At 44.4% G+C, this 19,339-nt stretch overlaps 1 protein-coding gene across 1 annotated transcript in view; it reads right to left on the reverse strand.

Moving 5' to 3' along the window:
* The window catches only part of QTGAL (queuosine-tRNA galactosyltransferase), a 2,029,717-nt gene that overhangs the window by 1,972,884 nt on the left and 37,494 nt on the right, over positions 1-19,339 (reverse strand). Inside the window, exons 2-3 of the mRNA XM_085616796.1 lie at positions 5,443-5,559; positions 4,176-4,275 (exon numbers count right to left, since the gene is read on the reverse strand). Of these exons, the coding sequence (XP_085472922.1) occupies positions 4,176-4,275; positions 5,443-5,559 (217 nt within the window). The remainder of the gene's footprint in view (positions 1-4,175; positions 4,276-5,442; positions 5,560-19,339) is intronic.

The following is a 19,339-nucleotide window of genomic DNA, read 5'->3' on the forward strand; positions in this document are numbered from 1 at the left end:
ACAACAAAGCTGCCACTAATTAGCACCCTCTTTGATAGTCAAAATACAGAATAAAAGATCAAACAGGCATGAAGAATAAAATGATGATTCACCTTCTAGAGGAACCTCACCATGAATCATCTCAGACTCCCCCGTCTGGATGGAACATCAGAGCAATGAGGCCACAAGATCATTTCACCACCAATTAAACCTTTCACAATGAAACAATCCAATGGACTTGAAAATGGCTTCACAACCCAAATGACGTACCCTTGCAAGGATCTAATTTGATAACAGAAGTAGGATTAAGAAGAAGTTGAATCCAATACAAAAGAAGCCAGGACCTGTGTCTGCCCCAGGCTCCGTCAGCTGATAACTGCTTTGCCTGGATTACTCCAAGCGAGACTTGCACAAGCTCAGAATACAGTGACAACAGTCCAAGAATACAGAGTACTTTTACATCATGTCATGTTATGGCTTTTCAGTATAATAGTTACCCATTACACATCTACCCCCTTTACAACAAAATATAACCCCAATTCCCCGGAAACATTTGTCCCCCGCCCAACAACCTATAAAATAAAATAACAATCCTATTTACATAATATAATCACTCAAATACTGTGGTTTTCTAACATTCCTTCTAGCCCTAGGAACCTGAATAGTGACTCTATGAGAAGGTCCTTCTGGGGAAGCTGTGGTTGAAATCGTTGTACCTTAAGAAGTAAATCCTGCCTAACCACTTCACCTGCCTGCTCACAAGATCTTACGCCATGGCCTGAACTTGGAATCTCAATCCTCAACCGGGACCCATCACCTTGAGAGTTTGTTTCATTTCTACCTAATCTATCAAAAGAGGACTTTTCTCCTTCATGAGTGGTAGGATCAATGGAAAAGAACCTTTCCCCCAAAGGAGCAGCTGGGTCCGCCATCCTAGACATCAGAACTTCATAATTCATTTTAGCCACATCTAGTTTATTTCACCATTTTTAACTCTCACGAAATGTATGGACACCTGAACCACTCTAGTGTCAGGATAATATTTTGAATTGGTCTTCCTTGTCTTTCGTGATCTTTTCACTTTGACTTGTACCCCCACCCAAAACTCTACATCCTTCACTTTCTTAAGCACATTGTATCTGATCTTACTCCTAACTTGAAAATCCTCCACTTTTGCTCTTACCTGATCTGGGTTCGGGATATTATCATCCGCCCGGGTTTCTTCTACTACCCGTTTGGGTGTCAATTAATTGAAGGAATGCCTGCCCTTTAACGGGACAAAAAGAGCAACACCTGTCTGGAATGCAGTGTATTGCAGTAGCACCAAATCCTCTCAACGACCGCACCCTGAACCAGCAACCCCACAGCATTCGCCATTTGTATGGTCTCTTTGAACATTCTGTTCATCCTCTCAACCATTCCATTTCCTTGTGGGCTTGCGGTCGTAAGGTGATTGACCCCTAATCTCTTTAAAAACTCTACCATCCGATGAGAAACAAATTGCACCCCATCGCAAGTCAATCAATCAATCAATCAGTGACACTTATAAAGCGCGCTACATACCCGTAGGGTCTCAAGGCGCTGGGGGGGGGGAGCCGCTACTGCTCGAACAGCCAGGTCTTCAGCTTCTTCCTGAAGGAGAGGTGGTCTTGGGTCAGGCGCAGGTCGGTCGGGAGGGAGTTCCAGGTCTTGGCGGCCAGGTAGGAGAAGGACCTTCCTCCTGTAGTCGCTCTTCGGATGCGGGGGACGGCGGCGAGGGCGTGGTTGGCTGATCGGAGGTGGCGTTTGGGAGCGTAGAAGTTGATCCGGCTGTTGAGGTAGCTCGGGCCTTGGTCGTGTAGGGCTTTGTGTGCGTGGGTGAGGAGGCGGAAGGTGATTCTTTTGTTGACGGGGAGCCAGTGAAGGTCTCTCAAGTGACCAAAAACGGTTGGATTCCCTCTCTATGAAACAATTCTTTCAAAAAACTTATCACACAATCCGTGTTGGGCTCCCTCAAAAATGTGTAGGAGACCCATTTAGAATGATAATCAACTGCTATGAACACATATCCCTTCACTTCATTCATTCCACTTAACGGCCCAATAGAATCCATTCCAAACTGTACAGGACATAACGGTACATTACAGGTGCATATGGTCTTGTCCGCAACAACGTCTGACAATCATCTCCACATTGGTATCCATGCCTGACCACCAGTAGTATAACAGTAACCTTTTTCTTGTAACTGTGACACCTACATGCCCTTTTTCGAGCCAATTTACGAACCTGTATGTTAAACTGTTTAGCAGAATCAACACAGACCCCCCCCTCATAAACAATTCATCTTCCATGTGTAGGTCATCCTTAACTCTAAAGTATGGCTTTATCTCACGATCAACCCTTCTCTAGGCCAATCCTAAATGATGTATTTCGTAAGCATCACTTGACAGATGTCTTTGCACACCAAATCCTTCCACGTCTGACACAAAATTACATCCTTTGACACTGTCAAAATCATTCACCAACCCCATCACCATTTCTTCTTTCTTGCACACTGCCTCACTTTGGGTGTGAGATGTTGGACACCTTGAAAGAAAATCCGCCCTGCAATTCTTATCCCCGCAGTATGTCTCATTTTTAAGTTAAAGCCATACAACTTGAACTGCAGGCGAATCAGTCTAAGGACAGGTATTGCTCAACCCCTTGTCATTCCACTACCACTAATTCTCTGCCCCACAATTATGTAGTGAAATGATGTGTTCCCCACACACAGGCCAAGGTTTTCCTTTCGATGGTGCTGCAATTTGTTTCAGCCATTGAAAGACATCTTGGTGCAAAGGTAACAGTATTTTCCTTGGTTCCTACCCTCTGTCTGAGGGCCACCTCTATTCCCATACCACTGGCGTCCACAGTCACTATAGAGGGCACATCATCCTTGTAAGGCGGCAAGGCTGGTGCCTCTATGATAAACACATTCTGCTCCACTAGTCAACAGTTTCCTCAGAGGTTCAGTCTGTAGAGCAAAATTTTGCACGAAGCTGGAATAATACTCACATAACCCTAGGAACGATTTCAACTGGTCCTTTTCATTCGGTGGGAAACATTTATATTCCTTGGGCACTATTCCTTGAGCTGAAATTCTGTGTCCCAGATACTCCACCTCTTCCATCATGAATTTACACCATTCCCTTTTTACAGTAATACCGTGATTTTCCATAATGCTTAACACCTTATCTAGCATGGTCAGGTGTGTCTGGACATGATCAGAGCATATCAGGATACTGCCTTTCCTGAAACACCCCAAGCGAGACCGGCACAAGCTCAACATACAGTGACAACATTCCAAGAATACAGAATATCATTACATCATACCACGTTATGGCCTTTCTGTAAACAAATTCCCCATAAGACTGAGTTCGAGCCAATACTGAATATGGCCAGTTATAGTCAATTTATTTCTCATGTAATATGCAAAAAACAGTATAACATTTACAGTGAATATTTAGCAGCAACGATGTGAATCAACACTGGCAGAAGGGAAAATGTTACCCTCATACACCGCAAGCTCTAGTGACTGCCATTTATTACAAGTAAAAACATCAATTGTTTGCTGGCCATGCATCCACTTTTGGAACAAACTTCATGTTACCATCCTGCAAACAGGGTCAATGTGAATCTAGATGGCATGAGGGATCACTGAATTAAATGCTCACTGGCGACATACGCTGCCTTCTATCCTTTTTAGGTTGGTACCAATAAATTGGTTTATAGTAATGCTTATTTGCAACACTTAGAAATGGCGTAAATGTAGTATGATGCACTAGATAAAAATCTGGTTATTTTTTAGAATGGTTATTAAATATCATGCTCAAGTAACAAAAACTGTGCATTGCCTTCAATAAAAGTATAGAAACCATCTTTTATCCATTCGAGTCACCATTTTATACCATACGCCACCCTCAGAGGTATCAATATCAGTATACATTATTATTTGTATAGCAATGAAGTTTTAGAAACAATACATAAAATGGCCATTTTTGTCTGGAGTATAGAAATGTAAAAGTGAAAGACACAGTCAATGGTGTGTGCTACTGGAGCACAGCACATGCATACACAGTGGTGGCAGATCATGGTGGTTGTTCATTTGCTGTACCCATCTACACACCTTGTGAGGATTAGCTAAATACTGTAAATATTTTAGTACTTGAGATACACACCTCCACGTGGCTTTGAAGAATCGTGCCCTCCAATGACGACAGCAATGCCCCTTTCTTCCAACCTGGTCCTCCATTTTTCAATAATACTCAATGAATTGTCCTAAAGAAAAGAATATGTTGATCAAAATAAAAGAAAATACTGTGCACTTAAGCTATGGAACATACAAAATAAAGTAATCACTCATAAAATCTGACTTATTTTGCCCGGATATGTTTAGTAATTTTAATGAAAGTGATCTTTCAGCCAGTTTATATAAAACTACAAAAAGAAATTGACATTTCATTCTCTGTAACTCACTATGTTAAACCCGCAATGCTCATCATTACTGTAATAGTTCGTATTTTTCATTTAGCAAATGGAAAAACGATATAGGGCCTTTTGAGGATATCCAATTTACAAACAGCTATCATTGTAAATAAACGGTGCATGTGCAAAGAGCATCGCATCAACTGAAGGAATCACTATCCCAGGTACCCGCTTTACTCTCAATAGGTCTTCATTGTCAGTAATTTAACCCTAATTTTCAATATTGTCTGTAATTCTGTCCAAAACTGTACTTTAATCTTCTGGATTAAAGAGACAAATCTCCAAATATCTTCTCTGTTTAAAATTCACCCGATGCTTAACTCTAAACTTTGTGTTATAAGGTAAAAAGTCTACATTTCTAAAGGGGTTGCAGTGATACTCCATCAAGACCTGTATACTTTCTTGGATTCAGGGCTCCTAATAAATAGGCATCCCCTCATTTAACCTTCTTAAAACAACATCAGAAAGAGATAAAAGAAAAAAAGGTGTCTCCATGTGGCTCCCACTTGTGTTACTGCATAGAAATCTTCAGATCCGAAACATCACCTACACTGTGCCACAAAAAAGTTATCTTTACTTTTAATTTTAATTCTGTATAATGGCCCTTCAACATTGAAATTTACGTGAGTTACAAGGTACAACAAACGTATGGGTTATATCTCAAACATGTTTGAAAGGTCACATATGTCTCAATAGGCATAAATATAAAGGAGTAAGAGTAAGTGAGTTTCGGAGAAGACTGAATTGAACTGGTGACTCAGCTCCTGATCAAGATTGGCCTCACAGGGGGAGGGGCAGAGGTATGGGTTGGACCACAAACACTGTCTTGAAAAACAACTGGTTGTAATGTTTGTAACACAAGAAATAAAAATGATTCTATTTTAATAAAAAAACATTTTAATAATAAAATAAAATGTATGCAGTAAGTAAACCATATTTTGAATCTATATGTATACTTACATTGCTAGCGTCATTGAAGACTGACAGCTCCAAACTACCTTCATAGTCTTGTTCAAGAACAGATTTCAAACATTCATCTAACCAAGAGGCGGCATTGAAGACTGGCAGAATAACAGACTGGAAAAAACACAGAGAAATCATCAGAGGTCACATAATATAATTTTCAATTTGAACAGCAATCAGCATTCCAATGTGCTTTTTATCATATGCTGTTTTAATGCACAGATGTTGGGAAGGACAAAAATATAAACATATAATTGCGGGTACCAAGGAGTTGGCATGAGCTATGCTAAGTCGATGGGAGATGGGGGTTCTGTTTAAGTTCGAGACCCAATCATATACTCAATTGCGCCTACACTTATGGGCACAGAAGGAAAATATTACAGAAAAAAGCAAAGGATAGTACTAAGCAAAAACAAAGGTTTCTGAATACTATGAAGAAAATTGAGTTTCTCCCCCATCAAATGTATATGTTCCATTTCAACAGCCTCTCCTAAAGAAAATATATTTTATTTCATAAATGGTATTTCTATATAGTGTATTCCATTTTTATGGAGCGTTTGTTTTGATTTTCATTTGAAGAGAGAAAATGAACGTCACAACAAGATAAGAAATCAGCAATATTCAAGGAAACTTGCAGTGAGTTTTAAATATAGTTGAGTTGAGAGTAACACTTTGGAAGGAAGTGCCACTCCAGAGCTTACTTAATAGCCAAATAGAGGTTACAAAGATTACTTGCATGAAAATCATGGCAGATCTATTAACATTTTAACTTTGGACACATCAAAGCTCCGTCCTGGTGACTATTTATGCTTGAAATCTCTGATAAGCTGAACACAGCAAGCAATAGGATGGGACTGTTATGTTGTGTGGCTTATCACCCGAGGGGTATCCAGGCGCTGGAGTAGATAAGGAGGCTGATTGGGCTCCCAGTTGAATAGCCAGGTCTTCAGTTTCTTGCAAAACTCGAAGTAGGGATGGGGAGATCCTGCTGTGGTGTGGAAGGTCATTCCAGGATTTGGCAGCAATGTAGGAGAAGGAGCATCCTCCTCATCTGCTCCTGCAGATGCAGGGTATTTGCACGAGGAGAAGTGTGGCTGAGAGCAGTTGCCTGATGGGTTGGTGGTAGTTGAGGCAGTGGTTGAGGAAGGCAGGTCCAATGTTGTGGTGGGCTTTGTATGCGTGGGTGAGCAGCGTGAATTGGTACTACTTCTGTACTGATACCCAGTGTAGCTCTCTGGGGTGGAGCGTGGTGTGTGCATTGCAGGGGATGTTGAGGATAAGTTTTGCGGGCGGCCTTCTGGGTGGTCTGGAGCCTTTGTATGAGTTGATTCATAATGCCAGCGTAGAGTGCATTGCTGTAGTTTACTCTGTTGGTGACTGTGTGTCTGGTGTCAATGGGGAAACACTGTAAAATTTTGCAGAGTATACATAGGATGAAGAAGCAGAAGGAGGCAACGGGATTCACTTGTTTGCCCATCGTGAGTCTGCCATCCAAGATGATGCCGAGTATTTGGTGTAGTCAGTGAGGGTGGATGTGGGTCCTAGGTCTGTCGGCCACCAAGAGGAGTCCCATGGAGAGCTCTTGTTCACGAAGATCAGGACTTCTGTTTTTTTCAGAGTTGAGTGTTAGGCAGTTCTGTTTCATCCACTTTGCTACATTTGACATGCAGTGGTGAAGTTGGTCCTGGTGGTGTGGTTGTTGTCTGTGAGGGAGAGGATGAGCTGGGTGTCATCTGCATAGGAGAACATCTTGATTCTGTGGGATCTTGTGATGTGGGCACCATGTTGACATTGAAGAGGGTAGGGCTCGGCGATGGTCCTTGAGGGACTCTGCAGATGAGGTTCTTGAGTTCGGAGGTTAAGGGCGGAAGCCTGAGTCGCTGGGGCCTGTCACAGAGAAAAGAGGCCAGCCATCTCAGGGCTTGTCCATGTATTCCAGAGTTGAGGAGTCGTGTGATGTGGCGCTGTGTACAAAACATCGTTGTAAGTTGATCTTGGTACATTTTACAAATATATCATTGCAAAGTGTTCAAGTTGTTTGTGCGTTTTGGTACATTTTCAAACACCCAAGTACAAATTATTCAAGTTGAACATAGATTCTGTAGTTCTTTTCTGGTTTAGAGGCCTTTACTGCTAGGCCTTAAATTGCAATCTTGACTTGTCACATTCATGGACACTAATGCAACAAAACACAGTACCAGGTGTGACCTCACAAACCCTCTGAACCCAATAACATTTCAGGACTTACTATACCTTACCATTAGCCTATCAAAAGCCTTTTAATTCCTGCAAGCAAGATAGGGCAAGGAGTGGACGCTGCTGAAAGAAAAACTGACTTTTACAACCCTGTTCTTGCCGCTTCCCTCCTGAACCCTAAGACCAGGAGTAGCTATGGCAGTGCTTACGATATAAAGGAAAAGCCACATTTAGAAGCCTCTTCCCCTGGCAAACTCTAATTGATGTCCTTTGCCACCTTGCAAAGAGTCATTTTCCATTTGATATGTGCCAGACACCATGTTACTGTGATATGCAACTGTAAAGGGCTTCCATCTCTTTCCACAGAAGTAGCACAAAACAAATTTACACATCACTGCCTAAACCACCTGTAGAAGTTACATGTGCAGCAATGTTTTTTATTCTGTGTATATTTTACTGTTTTGCTGGATATGTTCCAAGTCAGTACAGGCATAAGACACAGAGCTCTATTTGTATATTTAGGAAACAAGCACTAAATCTTAACGTCCATAAGAATGTATGTAAATATTCATTAGCCTTTTAAATATGTAAAATGTAATTTAATTGAAATATGTAAATCCCTACTTGATATACATGACACTGTATTGTCTCTCGGTATGTATGTATGTGTGTGTATATATATATATATGACTGTGACTGGGGAACATTGACTGACATTTGCCTGTTACCAGCCTGTGACCAAGGGCGTTGCACGCCCGAAACGCGTTAGGCTCTATTTGAAGGTTCCATGTGTTTTGCTGATCAAGCTGCACCTGCAATAAAGAAAAATATACCATCAAGGAGGCCCTTTCCGAGTGGACACTCTTTTTGTTGGATTTATGACGGTCCGTCCGACCGTGGAAACTGCCCGCCGCACAGCAGCGGATCCGCTGACAGAATTGTTAAGTCAGCAAAGGACTCGGTGGTTTATTTCTGCTGCAAGGGGTGTATTGGCAGCTTCATGGGCATAAACTAAAGGTTTCCAACCCACGAGGGTAAGATTTTAACATTTATTGGCAAGTCACACGAAAACCCACTGTGGTAAGATAACTCAGCACTGCATATACCATGATGGACAGCAGCTCTGTAATGGGGCGGAGCATCGTTTCAAAGCGAGATAAAGTGACTGGGGAACATTGACTGTGAAATTTGCCTGTTACCAGCCTGTGACCAAGGGCGTTGCACGCCCGAAACGCGTTAGGCTCTATTTGAAGGTACCATGTGTTTTGCCGATCAAGCTGCACCTGCAATAAAGAAAAATATACCATCAAGGAGGCCCTTTCCGAGTGGACACTCTTTTTGTTGGATTTATGACGGTCCGTCCGGCCGTGGAAACTGCCCGCCGCACAGCAGCGGATCCGCTGACAGAATTGTTAAGTCAGCAAAGGACTCGGTGGTTTATTTCTGCTGCAAGGGGTGTATTGGCAGCTTCATGGGCATAAACTAAAGGTTTCCTAACCCACGAGGGTAAGATTTTAACATTTATTGGCAATTCACACGAAAACCCACTGTGGTAAGACAACTCAGCACTGCATATACCATGATGCACAGCAGCTCTGTAATGGGGCAGAGCATCGTTTGAAAGCGAGATAAAGTGACTGGGGAACATTGACTGTGACATTTGCCTGTTACCAGCCTGTGACCAAGGGCGTTGCACGCCCGAAACGCGTTAGGCTCTATTTGAAGGTTCCATGTGTTTTGCCGATCAAGCTGCACCTGCAATAAAGAAAAATATACCATCAAGGAGGCCCTTTCCGAGTGGACACTCCGTTTGTTGGATTTATGACGGTCCGTCTGGCCATGGAAACTGCCCGCCGCACAGCAGCGGATCCGCTGTCAGAATTGTTAAGTCAGCAAAGGACTCGGTGGTTTATTTCTGCTGCAAGGGGTGTATTGGCAGCTTCATGGGCATAAACTAAAGGTTTCCAACCCACGAGGGTAAGATTTTAACATTTATTGGCAAGTCACACGAAAACCCACTGTGGTAAGACAACTCAGCACTGCATATACCATGATGCACAGCAGCTCTGTAATGGGGCAGAGCATCGTTTCAAAGCGAGATAAAGTGACTGGGGAACATTGACTGTGACATTTGCCTGTTACCAGCCTGTGACCAAGGGCGTTGCACGCCCGAAACGCGTTAGGCTCTATTTGAAGGTTCCATGTGTTTTGCCGATCAAGCTGCACCTGCAATAAAGAAAAATTTACCATCAAGGAGGCCCTTTCCGAGTGGACACTCTTTTTGTTGGATTTATGACGGTCCGTCCGGCCGTGGAAACTGCCCGCCGCACAGCAGCGGATCCGCTGACAGTATTGTTAAGTCAGCAAAGGACTCGGTGGTTTATTTCTGCTGCAAGGGGTGTATTGGCAGCTTCATGGGCATAAACTAAAGGTTTCCAACCCACGAGGGTAATATTTTAACATTTATTGGCAAGTCACACGAAAACCCACTGTGGTAAGACAACTCAGCACTGCATATACCATGATGCACAGCAGCTCTGTAATGGGGCGGAGCATCGTTTCAAAGCGAGATAAAGTGACTGGGGAACATTGACTGTGACATTTGCCTGTTACCAGCCTGTGACCAAGGGCGTTGCACGCCCGAAACGCGTTAGGCTCTATTTGAAGGTTCCATGTGTTTTGCCGATCAAGCTGCACCTGCAATAAAGAAAAATATACCATCAAGGAGGCCCTTTCCGAGTGGACACTCTTTTTGTTGGATTTATGACGGTCCGTCCGGCCGTGGAAACTGCCCGCAGCACAGCAGCGGATCCGCTGACAGAATTGTTAAGTCAGCAAAGGACTCGGTGGTTTATTTCTGCTGCAAGGGGTGTATTACAACAAACAATGATGGACGGAATGCTGACAATGCAGACATTCTCCCCCAGTCAAGAGATCTGGGTTAAATCCATCGTTTTTTTGCCCACTACACCACCCCAGTTTAGACATGGCCATATGCAAATCAGTCTTGACCCTGTGCCTCATGGGAACAGTCCAGCCCGAACTGCCAAGCCATGTCTTCCCTGGACCGGAATCAAGCATCCTAGGACCGGTTTCTGGCTATCAGCCGTCATCAGCCAGGATAGCTTGACTCCAGTGGCGTAGTGAGCACGGGTCCCACGTCTGGGAATACCCATCCCACTTAGGGCGAAAAGCGTTACAACAAACAATGATGGACGGAATGCTGACAATGCAGACATTCTCCCCCAGTCAAGAGATCTGGGTTAAATCCATCGTTTTTTTGCCCACTACACCACCCCAGTTTAGACATGGCCATATGCAAATCAGTCTTGACCCTGTGCCTCATGGGAACAGTCCAGCCCGAACTGCCAAGCCATGTCTTCCCTGGACCGGAATCAAGCATCCTAGGACCGGTTTCTGGCTATCAGCCGTCATCAGCCAGGATAGCTTGACTCCAGTGGCGTAGTGAGCACGGGTCCCACGTCTGGGAATACCCATCCCACTTAGGGCGAAAAGCGTTACAACAAACAATGATGGACGGAATGCTGACAATGCAGACATTCTCCCCCAGTCAAGAGATCTGGGTTAAATCCATCGTTTTTTTGCCCACTACACCACCCCAGTTTAGACATGGCCATATGCAAATCAGTCTTGACCCTGTGCCTCATGGGAACAGTCCAGCCCGAACTGCCAAGCCATGTCTTCCCTGGACCGGAATCAAGCATCCTAGGACCGGTTTCTGGCTATCAGCCGTCATCAGCCAGGATAGCTTGACTCCAGTGGCGTAGTGAGCACGGGTCCCACGTCTGGGAATACCCATCCCACTTAGGGCGAAAAGCGTTACAACAAACAATGATGGACGGAATGCTGACCATGCAGACATTCTCCCCCAGTCAAGAGATCTGGGTTAAATCCATCGTTTTTTTGCCCACTACACCACCCCAGTTTAGACATGGCCATATGCAAATCAGTCTTGACCCTGTGCCTCATGGGAACAGTCCAGCCCGAACTGCCAAGCCATGTCTTCCCTGGACCGGAATCAAGCATCCTAGGACCGGTTTCTGGCTATCAGCCGTCATCAGCCAGGATAGCTTGACTCCAGTGGCGTAGTGAGCACGGGTCCCACGTCTGGGAATACCCATCCCACTTAGGGCGAAAAGCGTTACAACAAACAATGATGGACGGAATGCTGACAATGCAGACATTCTCCCCCAGTCAAGAGATCTGGGTTAAATCCATCGTTTTTTTGCCCACTACACCACCCCAGTTTAGACATGGCCATATGCAAATCAGTCTTGACCCTGTGCCTCATGGGAACAGTCCAGCCCGAACTGCCAAGCCATGTCTTCCCTGGACCGGAATCAAGCATCCTAGGACCGGTTTCTGGCTATCAGCCGTCATCAGCCAGGATAGCTTGACTCCAGTGGCGTAGTGAGCACGGGTCCCACGTCTGGGAATACCCATCCCACTTAGGGCGAAAAGCGTTACAACAAACAATGATGGACGGAATGCTGACAATGCAGACATTCTCCCCCAGTCAAGAGATCTGGGTTAAATCCATCGTTTTTTTGCCCACTACACCACCCCAGTTTAGACATGGCCATATGCAAATCAGTCTTGACCCTGTGCCTCATGGGAACAGTCCAGCCCGAACTGCCAAGCCATGTCTTCCCTGGACCGGAATCAAGCATCCTAGGACCGGTTTCTGGCTATCAGCCGTCATCAGCCAGGATAGCTTGACTCCAGTGGCGTAGTGAGCACGGGTCCCACGTCTGGGAATACCCATCCCACTTAGGGCGAAAAGCGTTACAACAAACAATGATGGACGGAATGCTGACAATGCAGACATTCTCCCCCAGTCAAGAGATCTGGGTTAAATCCATCGTTTTTTTGCCCACTACACCACCCCAGTTTAGACATGGCCATATGCAAATCAGTCTTGACCCTGTGCCTCATGGGAACAGTCCAGCCCGAACTGCCAAGCCATGTCTTCCCTGGACCGGAATCAAGCATCCTGGGACCGGTTTCTGGCTGTCAGCCGTCATCAGCCAGGATAGCTTGACTCCAGTGGCGTAGTGAGCACGGGTCCCACGTCTGGGAATACCCATCCCACTTAGGGCGAAAAGCGTTACAACAAACAATGATGGACGGAATGCTGACAATGCAGACATTCTCCCCCAGTCAAGATACACGGAACTGATTCACGAGTGTATATGGTGGGAAAAAACTTTATTGGAGTTGTTGGTGAGCAAGCCTGCTGTGCAGGCGAAACACGTCTGACTCTTTTCAACTGACATAAAATTATTTTCCAAACGACACGGCGTCGACATTCCATTCTTCTTGGAGTTCATATTACATTACTGGACCGGTCTTCGGAGGTCCATTAACGTCGACGCGCCTTGCGTTCAGGAGGTGGCGGGTTGCAGAAGCAAGTTTGAACCAAATATATATATATATATATATATAAATCAAAGGTTACAGGGACATTATAGTTGGGCTCAGATTTCACTCCTATAAAACCAGTAAAATTCAGCAGTTATAGTTACCAGCGCTAACTATAACTTACGCCCACGCAATGGACTGCTTATGATCTCACATAGTACATCACTCATGACATGGTCAGTGACATCACTGATGACATCTCAAACGACATCAATGATGATACATCATCTAGTGAGTGTAAGTATTTGCAAAGAGTTTATGATTGTTAAGCTATATTTAGCTCAGGTAACTAGAACTGCTGCATTTCACTGCTTTTGTACAAGTGAAATCTGGGCCTAACTATAAAGTTCCTGTAACCTTTGTTTTTTTCTGTGAATTTTAACGTTTTTTAAATTCTATTTCCAAAGTATATTGTCCCTGTAACCTTTGTTTTTTCAAGTGGATTTGTAAGGGTTGAATTTTATTTCAGAACTGTAACCACTAACCTTTGACACCGAGTGTGTGAGTGAGTGAATGAGTGTCTCAGCAGGTGTATGAGTGTCTCAGTAGGTTTGTAAGGGGGTGTATGAGTATCTGAGTCGGTCGGTGCGCGAGTCTGAGTAGATCTGTGAGTGGGTGAGAGAGAGTATGAGATATTCTGTAAGTGGGTGCATGAGAGTCTGATTGAGTGAATGTGTCTGAGTTCGTCTGTGAGTGAGTGCATGAGTGACTGGGCCTGTGAGTGGGTGCATAAGTGCCTGAGTGGGTTCTGCTCGTTTTCGGCTTTTTTCTGCTCACATCTAACCTTTATTTTGCTTCTTCCTCCTCGTTGCTGACATTCATTTAGCCTCTTTCTGCTCATTTCCGGCTCTATTTTGCCTTTCTGCTCATTTCTGACCTTTATTTTGCCTCTTTCTGATCTCTATTTTTCCTCTTTCTGCTCATTTCTGACCTTTAGTTTGCCTTTTTCTGCTTGTTTCTGACCCTTATTTTGCCCCTATCTGCTCGTTTCAGACCTTTATTTTGCCTCTCTCTGCTCTTTTTCCCCCGGGACGACAGGGGAGCCTCAAGGCCCGTGGTCCAAGCCGGCTCCCCACCTCCTGCAGGAGCCGCCATTGCTCTCGCACAGAGGAAGCCGTTGGAAAGGCAGCTCCCTCCCTGCAAGAGCAATCTTTTTTATCTCTTTCCCTGCCCCATGTCTGTGGGCAGGGAAAGAGTTAAAACCTCCTCTTCCAGCGGTGGAAGAACTTTGACAGCTCCCACCTGCTGGAAGCAGAGAGCTTGCCTTTGCTTGGAGGGAGCTGTCACAGCTCCCGTCAAGCAGCTCCTGCCAAGCGAAAGCAAACAGCTATGTCTCGGGGGTGGGCACCCCGGGACATAACAGGAGCCGGACCCGGGGGGGGTGGCAGTCTCCAGGGCCATATATGGCTCGAGGAGGCAGGCCATGCGGACCCCTCCTTCTGTTTGCACTGGCTGGCCCCGGGAAGGTGGTAGTCCACAGGGCTGAACATGGCCTGGGAGGGGGGACGCATGGCCCCATCCCAGTTTTTTAAAGTTATTTGGCTCCGGGGAGGCAGTTGTCCCCAGGGGGGGTCTGCGCAGCCCCCCATTCCTTTTATATTTAGCACTGGGGAGGTGGTGGTCATGGAGTTTATAATGAGTTCAGCAGGGGGGTCTGCGCAGCCCCCCTCTATTATTTAAATTAAGCCCCAGGGAGGTGGTGGTCCTCAGGGCTCTAAGAGCCTTAGGAAGGGGACCCCATCTGCCAACCTCCTTTAAAAAAAAATGGACCTGAGCCACCCGGGGGCTCATTTCAAAACAAGCGCGGAGACCGCACTTGTTTTTTTTCTTACATATGTGCAGTGAATTTATGGATCCACCCGCAATTTCGCAGCAAAATAAAAAAAAAATGTTTTAGAAGCCAGTGTGGCCCCTTTGACCCCACCACCACATCTAGGGGGTCAGGGTATTCCTACCCTGCCCCATTTGTATAGTTTTAACCTTTTTTGTGGGACTCGGCTGAAGCAGAATTCCAAGATGGCTGCCAACACATCCTGGTTGAAGTATTGGTAGCCAATTAGTTTACAGCACAGGAACTGTCGGATCTGTGAGGATCAGCTTCCCTAGATATCCAAATTTGGATTTCGGGTAATATCCCTAAAACTACTGAAAGGATTTACACCAAACTACCGAAAGACCCTACTCTGGACCAAGAACTAGCTCTCAGCCAAATTTGGTTTAATTCCGTCCATCGGTTCGGGCTGTAGTCGTGTCTAAAGTCCCTATGGAAATTAACATGGGGAAAACAAGTTTTGTGACCGCCCCTTTTTCTCGGGCCCAGTTTGATGAATCACACTGAAACTTTCAAGATAGCAGCTGACGTGAATTTTGTGAAGATTTATCAGATGGCGCCAAAGTTATTGGCAACACCAAAAATGCTTTTCCTATGGAAACTAGGTCCTAACTATAACTACCTATTGGCGACCGCCTGTAGACAAAAAATATAATATATGTATAATATATATATTGACACATACACTGAGCTCCACTGCTACCCAGCTATGTTATTGCTATGTAATGCCAATACATACGCAGTTTTGCATGGGTTCAGGTAACAAGCATTTCTTATATACCAGGTTTCTCCAAGACGTAGCTCGTAAGCCACTGGTAACTCTATATCTACCTGTAAGAAGCTCTTCTGTGGGTAGCCCAGTGAACAAAATTAGAAGCTTTTACTTGACTAAATATATGAATCTCAAAATTGAAAAGTGTGTATTTGAAACAATAATGTGTGTACTTTCTGAATTGAGAAAAATGGCTCAATGTTTTAAATATATCTAAAGCTGATATTTGCGTGATAAAAATCAAATAGTGTTGAGTAGACTTATTGATATTATTAACTTGGTGCTGGAGGCACTGCAGTTATGGATGTTATGTATTACCCTTGTAGAGGAATTCCACATTGACAAAGCATTTTTAACATAATTGCTGACAACAGTGTCTAATGCACAGAGGTTATCACTGCTAGTAGTCTTGAATATTGGTGCCGCTAATGGATTCTTGTCTGATGTAGTTACTACTACTGCGCAAATAATATTAGTAGCTCTAGAGGATTTTCACTGAACATAAGTAGCTCTTATTACATAAAAGGTTGGAGATCCCCGTTTTATACTATCCTATCACTGTATTGTAAATGGTATGGTGCAAGTAATCTAAAACTAATTCCTTTCAGTAAAAGAGAATGATGTTGGGGGGCGTGTTTTTATCTAAAATACATTATCTAATTACTCAACTTTGGAATACACAATCTAAGCCTCATCTCTGGACACAGATAATTAAATGATTAACATAAAGTCACATTTTTAAAAGGATGTTTACTTTTATAGGAGCACACTAGCCGTCAAAATAACAAATCCAATGTTTTTAGTTGATAAAGGGGTTCCCCTTACACACATTGCAATTATCCAGATTCTACCATTCTTTAGGAACACTAAAAGCATATATATTGGTTAAAACAAGTCACCATATCTATTTTCATGAAAATCTTCAATTTATTATGTAGGTTATTTTAAAAATCGGTTTGGTTTAAAACATTTTCTCTAACAGAATTAGCTTCCGACATACAAATATCAGATGTTCCAAAAGAGAAAAACAGACAAACAAGCTCTTTGTAGAGAATAGCTAAATATCATGAAGAATGAATCTAGATTTGATTAATGACACGGAGTCTATAATAACATGCACAGCCTTTTATTAGCTTGCCGGTAAAGTCCTTTAAAGAACACATTACATCATAAACAGATAAACTCTAAATTAGAATATTATATAACTCTATATATATTTCAGCTAAACATGTCTTTATAAGCTGAGAAGAATTGAGACGCAGTGTAGTCTTGTACTAAGATCCTGTATCTAAATTCTCCTATCGTCCTGCAAAATGTCTCTTCTTTCTTTCATGCTTGATTTCAGGAAAATCAAAAGGCATAGTCAAACCGTCTAAAATTACCCATCTCAAATAAAATATAAACAATATTGTTTTCCTTTTTACCAAAACCAAATTAAAAGATATAGAATACTCTTATAAATACTGTAACATATTCAAATACAATACTCTCCCCCTGCGATTCTTCCATCTAATATTTGTGTCTTTACTGAAATCTAGATTTTCTCTTCATAATGATTGTAGAATTGTTATTTCATTTCAAGACCAGAGGCTACAGTTATGAATGTAAAGCGATTGGCCAAATGGTGAATTAGTCTCAAATTAAACTCAGCAAACGCACTCTCATTTGACCAATCTATCACTCTCAAAATCTCACTTTAACCTCCACCAACCCAAAAAACCTTACTAGCCACTGTGCTTCTAGAAGAATGTGTCCCTGTTGTATTGATATGTTTATAGAATGTTGTAAACTGTTCTGTTCTAACTGTAGAAGATAGGAATGACACCCAGTCATTCATACTTGCAGTGCCTTGCCTGCTTTCCTGAATTCCCTAGAATATCGGTGGGCCAACGCCCAATTTAGTGCACTTAACAGTCGTTTTGCCTGGAAGTGCTATGCCTGCCCATATCCCCTGCCTCAAGGGTGGTGCTTGGAATACAATTTAGGGGGTGTCTGCTTTTCATTGCTTTGTGCTCCCATGCACATTTAAGATGGAGCTGCTTGATGACGAGAGAGAGAGGAAGATCCCCCTCGCAGCAGTTCCCTGGGATGACAAATTTTATGATGCCATCGATGCATCTATTTATAGGGCAGTGAATGAAGCTATGGCTCTTTTAGAGGAGTGCCTCTCTCTTCGAATTGTGCATGCTTGCGCTAGAATGGCTGGGACTCCACCAGATTCCACAGCACCCCATGGTTCCTGTGAGCCCTCTTGCCCCTCAGGGACTGACCCCATGCCAGCAAAGCATCGCTGTGAGGCTGGTTTTGATTTTGATGCATTTGACAGACTTAGGCAGGCTTTCCTTGATTGTTGTGCACTTCCCCTCCTGGGAACCCAAGGGTTTGTTTACTGACCCCCCCCAACCCTAGGTCCCCTGCCTATCCGGCTGATGACAACCATAGGGACAGACAATCAGGCTGGCCCTTCAGGACCATGGTTGCCCTTCTCCCAACCCTCACTTCCTGCCTCGGATAGCCTGGGGACTAGTTCTGACATGTTGGATCCTGACGAGATCCTTCATCCTTGGTCTTCCGTGTGGGCCCCATCCGACAAGGTTTCTAACAATGGAATCCCGCAAATGTCTCTGGGCGGAGTGCTCTTGACCCTCTCTAGAGGGCTAGGTGGCCCTTACCCTAGACATAAACCCCTGGATGGCTACTTTCCTGTAGAAACTCATGAAGGTCCCGAAAAGGGGGATTGTTAGGTCCTGGCGGGCTGCCAGGATAAACTCCTGGACGTCCTCGGCCCTCTTACGAAGATACTCGACATGGCCGAAAAGGCCAAAGAGTCAGGCTGCTTAATTTCCCCAAAGGTGCTTTCTGGATGGGCCCAGCAGGCGATCATTTTTCTCGACAATGCTAGCTATGGGTTGTCAACTGAGCGTCACCACTCTTTGTTGATCAAGGTCGACCCCAAGCTTGGGGTTTTGGCCAATCCAGAAGCTGGGGCCATAGTGCAACGAGGGCTTTTTGGGGAACTCTTTATCACAGAGTTAGAGAAATTTGTAAACACATTCACTTCCCTGTACAAAGCCTAGTCCTTGATTAAAAGAGTGTTTTCACCCTTTGTTTTCCATGGGGCTGGTCGAGGTAGAGGCCGGCTCGACACTCCGCCCTAACTTTCAGTACCCTCCTTTAGGGCAAGGCTCTGGTCAAGGCAAGTATCAAGATCAGGTCCGATTTGCCAACTTTTACCTGACAAGAGGGTGACACAGTCGAGGCAGAGGTTTCTTAGGTGCAGGTGCATCCACCAATTCCAGTGTGCGTTCTCCCTTCCTCCCTTCTAGAAGTAGGGAGCAGTCTGGCAAATAGTATGCCGGGCTGGACTTTCTTAACGGTGGGGGGGGGGGGGGGGGGGGTGAGACAGTGGAGCCTGTAAATTTTGTTTTAAAAAACTTTGTTTTAATCAATTTTCAGGTCTCGCTGGCGTTGCAGCGCGAAGCGCTGCCGCCAACGAGAACTATTGTTGCCCAGATGCCTCTCAAGGGAGACAGACCGGGGCATGCGCAGCGATCGGGGTCTGTGGACGCGCTTCTGAGAAGCGCAGACGCACACGCCCCCAAGCGCGCGCGCGCCACGCTCCGCCGACCGCCGGGCTTGTTACTGTTTATTAC

The sequence above is a fragment of the Triturus cristatus genome, chromosome 7 (assembly GCF_964204655.1).
Source record: "Triturus cristatus chromosome 7, aTriCri1.1, whole genome shotgun sequence".
Lineage (NCBI taxonomy): Eukaryota > Metazoa > Chordata > Amphibia > Caudata > Salamandridae > Triturus > Triturus cristatus.